Raw genomic sequence first — 9441 nt, forward strand, 5'->3', positions numbered from 1 at the left:
AATACATCAACTTCGCGCTGTGTATCGCCGGATCGGCTTTCACCGTGGACGAAGCAGAGTCCAGCCCCTGGTCGTCACATGTGGTTGCCGCAATCCCACCTGCTGCTCCTTCGTCGAATCTGCTGGCCGCACCGTTCTCAAGCCCACCGGCTGTTGCTCACTCTAGCCGCCGTGTGTGACGCTGTGTTTCGTTGTGAAATGGCCAATCACAGCGCACACCGCTTTTTCAGACCGATGAGCTTTTCAGAAAGGCGGGGCATAGAGGAGAAACAATAATGTACAGTATGTGGAAAATAATGTTTTTTTTTACCTTAAACCGCATAAACACATTTCATTACACCAAATACACAAAATAATGTTATTTTTTAGCAACATCATATGACCACTTTAACAGACTTACTATTGTAAATTACATGCACCGACTCCTCAAACCTGAATTCTGAACCAGCTGTTCTTAAAAAGGTAAGTTGCTAAATAAATCTTTTGTTTTTTCCTCTAAATAAATGTAATTGCACGTTCCTGTACTTAAACACTTATTAAGCCATCGCTATTGATAAAAGCGGCTTATTTACTGGCGAGAATCCCGAGTTTGAGCGTTTGACAGCTCACAAAAAAAAAAAGTAGAGCTGTGTTCCTTTAAATAAAACCCCACCCCTGATTAATAACCCCACCCACTTTTATGTACGAACTCCGCGCTGATCACGTGATCAGGGAAGGGGGAGTATGTGAACTGTATCCTGAGTTGCAGTCCTGTGCCTGCATTCCTCTCATCTAGGATTAGCTTGAAAGGGGGGAAATATCATAAATAATAACAGACGCAGATTGGAATACGGCGCTGAAGCATCTGTTTTCAATCAGGACTAACATTTTAAAGGGCGTGAAATCCCTGGGTGACTGCAGAACTGGATCTCTTCTGCTTTACGTGAGCCGTCTATGTAAAGGACATACAAACGAGAGGAAAAGTAAACAGATACGTCGTTTTTAATTCGCGTTAAACAGGAAAACAAGATGGCTGATGAGCGATAACAAGGGCCAAACGATATCGTCTCCTTTAAGAGCAACAAAGGTATCTGGCTTTAATACATGAATATTTTAGGCGAGTTCGCTTCGTCAAAATAAAATACATGACATTAGGCTCTAAAAATGAATGCAATCCGTCTCTGGTAAGTGCGGCCAGGTAAACATCAGGCGAAACATGGACAGGGATCAGGTTGAGGATCATTCTGTAATGTTTAACCAACACAGATAGCGAGAGAATAGCTTTGATGATAAAATCGCAGCTCTTTGTGGTTTAATGCTACGAGAGCATGTTGCCATACATGTATACGCGTCAATTGTATGTTCATTTAAAGTCATGTCACTATAATAGATAAAATAGTCTTTCTAGTTCTACCGGCTGCCTCTCTTATAGTTGCAGGCGACAGAAATCCTATCGATATAGTGTTACACGAGCAGCACCGAGGCTCAGGTCTACTTTATTATAATTCCAGCAGGGCAAATGTCATGTGCCCTGGGCACAAATCAAATGCGTGATGGACTGCTTCAGTGAATGACTGTAAGTTACGGCTGCTTACGAAAGGACCGTCACCCTTTTCCTGTTTTAAACTCCGCAAAATACTATATGCTTCCGACGAGAAGGCATTTTCATGTGGATTTAACTGATCTTATCTTGACTGACACTGGATATTAGACGATGTCGTAGCCTTTAACTAGTAGTTTAGTTATCTTTCAGCGGATAGTCGGGCATCTGTCACTGAGACATTTATCGCGTGCTCCGTCTGTCTCTGGGGTTTGATTTGGGTGCCGTAATTGGAAATACACTGATAATTGGTTTGACCGATACTTTTTTTTAACACATATTCAAGCTGCTACTCGGTTATCGGTTGTTTTGACCGATAAATGGCTTAATGTACGGTGTCTTTGAAGAATAGCGTCAATAACGGTATTTACAGGTAAAGTAACAATTTTTAATATATTGCTTGGATATTTTTTTTTAATAATAGTCATTCATTCAGAAGGGTGAAATGTGTAGCCCAACACAAAGACGAAAGTAAATGTGCCACTATTTGGATCACAAACAACTTTGCATACATTAAATTATTATTATTATTGTGGTAATAAACTATTCATACTGCGTATTATGCTTTTATTCAGTTCGCAGACTGTCAAAAGCTATTACAAATCGGATATAAAGTTCTTAAAACTAACACCGTGGTTATGATTTTTCATAATAGCGTTTTCGATTAGTTGAGCAATTTTCTGTCATGTTTCGCTCGCCCTAAATTATCACCGTAATTAGTGTTCTTTTGTCGATGTTGATCTCGTTAATAGAAAGAACCCTGAACGCCAGATTCCTTCTTTCACGCCCGGCTGTGGTATTTGATTGCTGACTAACTTTTGCTGACTAACTTTGCCAGGAGCAGAAACGCTCCCTTGGCATGTTTGGGTCTGATCAACAGCTGTTTCTCTGGGGCTTCTGTGCTCGTATGGTCTTCATCTACTGACCTAACACTTGGATCTAAATGAAGGAGTCACGAGAATGAGCGAAACCTTGTTGGGACGGTGCTAGAACTTGATGTTTGCCTTCCGCGAGCGGATCAACTCAAAACTGGATGTCTGATCAACTGGTTGAGATGGCTGAGAACTGGCGGAACTGCTTCGAGGAGGAGCTCATTTGTCCCATTTGTTTGCATGTGTTCGTGGAGCCCGTGCAGCTGCCGTGCAAACACAACTTCTGCCGGGGCTGCATCAGCGAGGCCTGGGCCAAAGACACGGCCAACGTGCGCTGCCCGGAGTGCAACCATGCGTACAACCAGAAACCAAACCTGGAGAAAAACATCAAACTGACTAATATTGTAGAAAAGTTTAACGCGCTGAACGTCGAGAAAGCTCCGGCCGTATTGCATTGCATTCTGTGTAGGCGAGGGCCTCCTCTTCAAGCGCAGAAAGTGTGTCTTCGTTGTAATGCACCGTGTTGCCAGTCTCACATCCAGACGCATCTCCAGCAGCCCTGTCCGGCTCCTGGACACCTCCTGGTGGGGGCTGAGGAGGTCCGGGCCTGGAGCTGCTCGCACCACGATGAGTACAGACTCTATCACTGCGATGTGGAACAGGTGGCGATCTGCCAGTACTGCTGCTTCTCCAGATGTGCTCCCAACCACGGCCATGCGGTGTGCGACGTGGAAGTACGACGCAATGATATCAGGGTGAGTGCTCTACTCTGAACTTCTCTGTAGGGGTGTAACTAGACTCCTCCTGCATCAGGGACTGAGCCAACAGTCCATTTTAGACATCAGAGGTATACTGTGTATCAAGTTAACCTGGTTAACTCATTCCCTTAACTGGTTTGCAGCCCTGTGAAATGTGTGACCCCTTTATGAAATTGGTGTATTACCTATAATAAATTTTGCTAACATATAATAATGAATTTTAATACATGGTTCTAGAAATTTCTTTAGAGGGAGATAAGATAATCCAGTGCGAATGTGCACAAAGGCATGTTTAGAGTTTTAGGGGCCCTCAGCAAGTGGTCCCTGGGGGCCCCCTCGGTAGAAAGCGTGATCGATTCCCCTCTGTAGAAATCAAGTTCAGGTGCCTAAACATGCTACTTACTGTGCAAATTAAAGTCGATACCAGCAGATCTTTTCTTCCATATGGTGGTGTACATTTGAGTGAAAGGGATTATTTGAAAAAGAATCAAATATAGGGTGGGGAATTGGTTTAATCCATTGTTTGTTGATTGTATGGAGGCAGATATAAGCGGACTGAATGATTGAAGAGATCCTGCGTATGTCATCAAAGAGAACTCTGTTGTTTCATGAGAAGATGGAGTTATGACATTTTGATTACAATTTACAAGCACAAAATGGGAAAAAAGTAACATATGCATAGATAAATCATTAAGATGTATTTATATGTTTTTAATAAACTTTTCACTGGAAAAAATAAAACTGAGATTACATTTTTCATTTAGCCAGAAATTGAAACTGAAAATAATTTTTTTTGCGTAACTGGGTAATGCTGTTCCAAGTGTCTTGTGCCCAGTTAGCTGAACAAAGATTACATATTACTACTTAGCATTATTTTTGGTCTTATGTGCCTCAACATTGCTGACAAATTTACCTGTTGTAGTAGATTATTCATGCTGTGTGCATGAAATAGACACTAACATGGTCAAATGCATCATCAGAGAAGTTCTTAATAAATGTCACTGTATGGGCCAGTGGTTTCAGCCCGCCAAAACTAAAAATAATTTTTTGGTGTTTCAGCCAAATATTTTTGGTTTTCGAAATTGCGTTAGCCTACTTATTTAAACAAAATGTTAGAAAGGTCCTGAAAGCTGGTTTCAAGGACAATTCATTTTCATATAATATAGGAAAATGCATTTATTTAATAATGTTTCATTGTACATATGTATTATCCATTTATACTGTAGTAATAAACAGTAGTAAGAGAAAGTACTTTAGTATTACATAGTACAAACTGATATTTATGCACTGTAACATCTAATCGCAGTAATGTGAAAATTTTGGCTTAATGAGGAGCAAAATTTAGCCTAATTATTGCAAAAACCTAAGTACTGAGGACTTGAAAGGACAGAACTTTGTCTCCCTAATCAGTTTCATGTTTTTTTCATCATGAACGGACTCATTGGATATGGATGGGGTGAGGAGTGAACTTCCTTTCAAAGGCTGAAGTAATCACTTCCTCTTGAAACATTAGTTGTGCTGTAACATGAGTTTATGCTACCATTCCTAGTTACTTCTGTCATATCCTGAGTCTCTCTGCCCAATCAGCCGAATGTTAAAATATTGGGACTTCTGCTTTATAGTTAACAGTGACTGATAGCCCCAAAATGTGTTAGAATAAGTGTAAAAAAAAACTAGCTTTAGGGCCATTTGTAATGTTTGGTAGCTTTATTGTTCAGGACAACTAAAATCTTTGGTTATATTTGTTCCATAGGTTTATCAGTTTAAAATGGACACTTTAAGTACTTTAATATCTAAAATCTCATTTTAAAGGTAAATGATTTCAAAATTAAGAATTAAAAAGTAAATCTATGCTAAGAATTTTGTTTTTGTCTCCAAAGAGGTTTATTCTCAGAGTGCTTGATTTGAAATGTTCACTGCAAACGCCACCTACACATATTTTCTTCTTTCCTGTGAGACTGATTGCCAAATAGCAGAAAGAAATAATGAGCTTGTCTATAAAACAGGCTATGCAGAGTAGCACTTCACAGAGGAATACTTATCTTGTTTGCTTTATAGATGAGACTATTTACATAGACTTGTCATCTTAAAGTTTTTATCTCAACATCAAGTTCTTGAATATTGGAAAACTGAATGTCTGATAATCATATACTAGCAAATACATACAGTGTGGTCCAACAGTCCACTTAAATTGATGTGAATGGAGAAATGTTTCAGATTTCTAGGTCACTAATTAAATAAGTAAAAGTGACATTGATCATGTGACGTTTTGTCCAGATGGTCAGATGTTATTTGTTCAGTGAGGCTCTGTGGATCATCTCAAATCATGCTGGAGAACATGATCATCAGGTTTCACAAAAGCTTAATGCAACTCGAGTGCAGCTGCCCTTAAAGGAAAAGAGAGACAAAACTAATACAAAGGCAATTAGAAATTCATGTTCACTTTTCAGTTCAACTCAAATTGTTATGCTGATAACATAATTTGCAAAGTGAAAGAATGACTTTTGTAAAGACATCTTTCTGTTTTTATTTCCTGAAATGATTTGTCTTGATCCCCAAAGCTACTTATTAAAAGCTTTTTACCTATCATGGATGGATATGCTAATGAGAAAATTAGCCGAGACATTCTGCAGTGTAGGAGTGAGAAACAAACACTGTTCCTTCAGCTGCCTCCCAGAATAATGAACTGTTGTCAGGTGAGCTGCTGCTGGACTTGGCAGGGATGACTTCTGGATGCGTGGAGGAATGCTTTTTAGATGGCCAATGTGTCATGGCTCCTAAAGCAGCCAAGTGTCTGTAAAAGGAGGGGGAAAGAGAGGGAGGAAATGGACACAAGTGACATGTAGACTCTGCATAGGATCACATAAACACATAATCATTTAGTGGAAAGTGTTCTGAAATGAACTGCAAAAGCAAACCTTGAGTGAAACGAGTCTAGTAGGAAAATAAAGAGGATGTGGAGTAGTAAGCAAGCTTGCCTTATCTGCTAGGCACGTTGCCGGCAATGTCTTTTGTGATGGCGATTCATCTGGACAAAGCTGCTGCTGCAGATGAATGTGCGATGTGATTGTGGAAGCAGTTTGTACTGTAATATGGTGCTTTGCTTCATCATGCCATGTGCCGTGCCATTTCCCATTGTCATCATGCCTCTGCCAAGATGATATTAGTTTTTTTTCATAATATTAGATAAACTCTTCAGATTTAACAAACTGGTTGAAACAAGCAAGGTAACTTCCATCCACCTTTCATGTTTATGTTTTCATTTGAATTTTTTTTTAATGATAAATATCATTTATTACAAAAGTAAGATGTGTATCTTTAACTACGTTGTTGTATTTTGAGACAAACTAGCTGGATAGTACAACTTTGCAGTTCAGTAAGTAAATCAGATGTTGATTCAGTAACCACTCTTTCTAATTAAGTGAGTTCTTTCAGTGAAGGATTTGTCAGGCCATTGTTAAACTGCTAACGTGTGATTCTTTTTAAATTATTAATTCAAATGAATTATAATTTATTTTGTGAAAGTGGTGGTGAAACGCAGTACAGAAAACGCTTGTGTAAGCAAATTGAGCACATCTAAAAGTAAGGTTGTTGAATATAGAGATACTTTATACATAAAGAAATCAATTTCAGGATGAACGATCAGGTGGAGGATACAGCTCTGTCAGCAATTCCAAATAAGCTTTTAGATGGATTCAGTTATATAGTCTGAATCTACCCTTAGTTACAATAGAGCATCTCCACTGAGGTAATTTAGGCTTTATAAATTAAAGCCCCATTGTTGAACATTATTGAACTACACAGCAATGTGTGGTTGGTGTGTATAGTTATATTTCACTTTTAGGAGATCAATCTAAATGTGATATCAGAAGTTTCTATTCATTTTTAGCAACCTATTTCTAGCAACCTAGTTGTATTTCAGTTTTTGCAACCTTTTTATGGGACATGTTTAAAAAAGTGATGTCTAAATTTAAATAAATTGGTTAATAATATATATATATTTTTTTTTTCAATATCAGTTCACCAGAGTATGTCCAAATTTTGACGTTGTAAGATTTCATGTTGGATAGTCAATGAGATCAAGACCTCTGAAGTGGGACAGGCCATAATCACCATTTAAGAGGGGATTTAAATATTAAATGTGCTCATTCATGATGGGTTAGTTTTATGTTAGATAATGCATCTAATAGTTCTCACTGCAAAATACTCTGTTCACACAGGAAGGTTACTGTATTCATGGAAAGTGTCAGATCTGTATGTAGGATGCGTCTATACTGACCTTTCTTTAAGTGGAGATGTACTCGCATCTGTTTTATGAAATCATACACCATTCATTACAACATTTTCAGAGTTTTTCATCTGTGATTATGAATGAATACTGTGAAGTAAACGTGAGGTTTTGTCGATTTATAAGTGAATTTTAAGTTACCACTATGCATTCAGAGTACTGTGCTGTTTGCACATTTCACATATAACTGCCTGGATGCCTGACCTTTTGTCTTTGCTGTGAATGTATGTAGGTTGTTTTGAGTCACTTACAAACTGCAGAAATAAATCAACTCAATCCAGCATTTAGCTGTGAAATTCACACACGCCCCTCACACTACCTCACAAAACCAGATTATTCTGGTCTCAGTCTGAGCTCCAATCTTCTTCACCTTAAAAGCTTAAAAAGCCATCAACAAGCCTATCATCAGGCTCTGCATCGCTGCAATTAAATGGCTTACATTTATCACAGAAACACTTAATTGTCTGTAGAAGTCTGTAGATTCTTTAGATGCTACCTTCTGTGCTCCCAATCAAAAGAGATTGACAGATCGTATCTGCACTTCTGCGTGTTTTGAAATGAGACTCTCTCGCACAGATGTATAGCACATGGATACATTCATCTGTACACCAACAATTGTAACAAATAAAAAAACCTTAAATAAAAGGTCCTCTTTTGATTGGTGATAAGCTAAATGGCACCAGGAGAGCAGTAATTTTCTGTAACTTCCTGCTGGTATGTTGCGTGAAGTTTGTCGAGCTGAAGATGTACAGTTTCCTGAACTCGCAACCGTGTGTAATCAGTGACTCAGTCTGATACCACTGTTGACAAGGTGCTCGAAATGCCAGTATGTAAGACCAAAGCAATGGTACACTCATCTGTTAAAAACTATTGATCTGTTCCACACTACTGACCTGTTCTGCTGTCTGCTGCCTACATAGACAGCTGCCTTTAATGACACATGCTAACTGAAATGGAACGCTCTACATGGGCAGCAGCTTCGCTCACCATTCAAACAGATCTCCTCACGCAAAGCTCAGGAGAGATCAAATTATAATTGACTTTGAATTTGGCATTAAGATGCTGCTAAGCGAATTAAAGTGATGCGATAATAAGCACAGAAATTCATAACATTTTTGTACTTTTTGGTAATTAATAAATTATATAACTTTTAAATATTAAGCTTTTAACTTAATATTTCAATAATTTAACAACACATTCGCATGTTCTCGGTTCTCTGATGTTGACTAAAGGTCATATGACATGCAGGTAAAGAAATAAAATATTTAATATTTTTTAGTAAGTGTTTTGTTTTGATTGTTTTTCATTTAAAATGATTTATTTACAGTATAGTGCTGGAGGATTTAGTTACAAAAATTATGTTGTGATTTATTTTGTATCATATTGTGATTTGAACTGCCATAAGATAAAAATGTAATCTTTATAATATAGTGTCTCATACTGCTGCTGCTGAAACATGCAGGCCAAAACAATGTTTTAATATCAACATTCGTTCTTGTTTTTTTAATAATTGTTTGAACTCTAACTCAAACTAAATCTAAAAAATAAAAATACAAATATTATTGTAACAATGCAGTTGTGCTTTGAATAAAAATGAATACTTGATAATTGTATCACTTTATTTTTCGTTATTTTAATTATTATTTTTAGCTCATTATACAAAATAAAAAAAAAGAAATTATTGTAACAATGCAATTGTGCTTTAAAATAAAAATGAATGCTTGATAATTATAATATCACTGTATTCTACTACAAGTTACAATACAAATGTCTTAAATTCTTCACTTTTAAATGTTAAACCTTAAGCATATTTATTGGTGGAAAACTGCAGGGAAACCTTTAAGCTTGTGTTTAGTTGACAAGAGGTTTATGTAGGCCTGTCGCGATAATTAAATAACCGTCTAATCGCAATTATTTGATCTAACCGCGGTTGTTTCAGACAAC

At 37.6% G+C, this 9441-nt stretch overlaps 1 protein-coding gene across 1 annotated transcript in view; it reads left to right on the top strand.

Annotated features, from left to right (window-relative positions):
- The first annotated feature begins 709 nt into the window (after positions 1–709).
- The window catches only part of LOC107667064 (probable E3 ubiquitin-protein ligase TRIM8), an 18568-nt gene continuing 9836 nt past the window's right edge, over positions 710–9441 (top strand). The window contains exon 1 of the mRNA XM_016458660.1: positions 710–3206. Coding sequence (XP_016314146.1) covers positions 2613–3206 — 594 coding nt within the window. The 5' untranslated portion in view covers positions 710–2612. The remainder of the gene's footprint in view (positions 3207–9441) is intronic.

Source organism: Sinocyclocheilus anshuiensis, unplaced genomic scaffold (genome assembly GCF_001515605.1).
Source record: "Sinocyclocheilus anshuiensis isolate Anshui unplaced genomic scaffold, SAMN03320099.WGS_v1.1 scaffold1486, whole genome shotgun sequence".
Classification (NCBI taxonomy): domain Eukaryota; kingdom Metazoa; phylum Chordata; class Actinopteri; order Cypriniformes; family Cyprinidae; genus Sinocyclocheilus; species Sinocyclocheilus anshuiensis.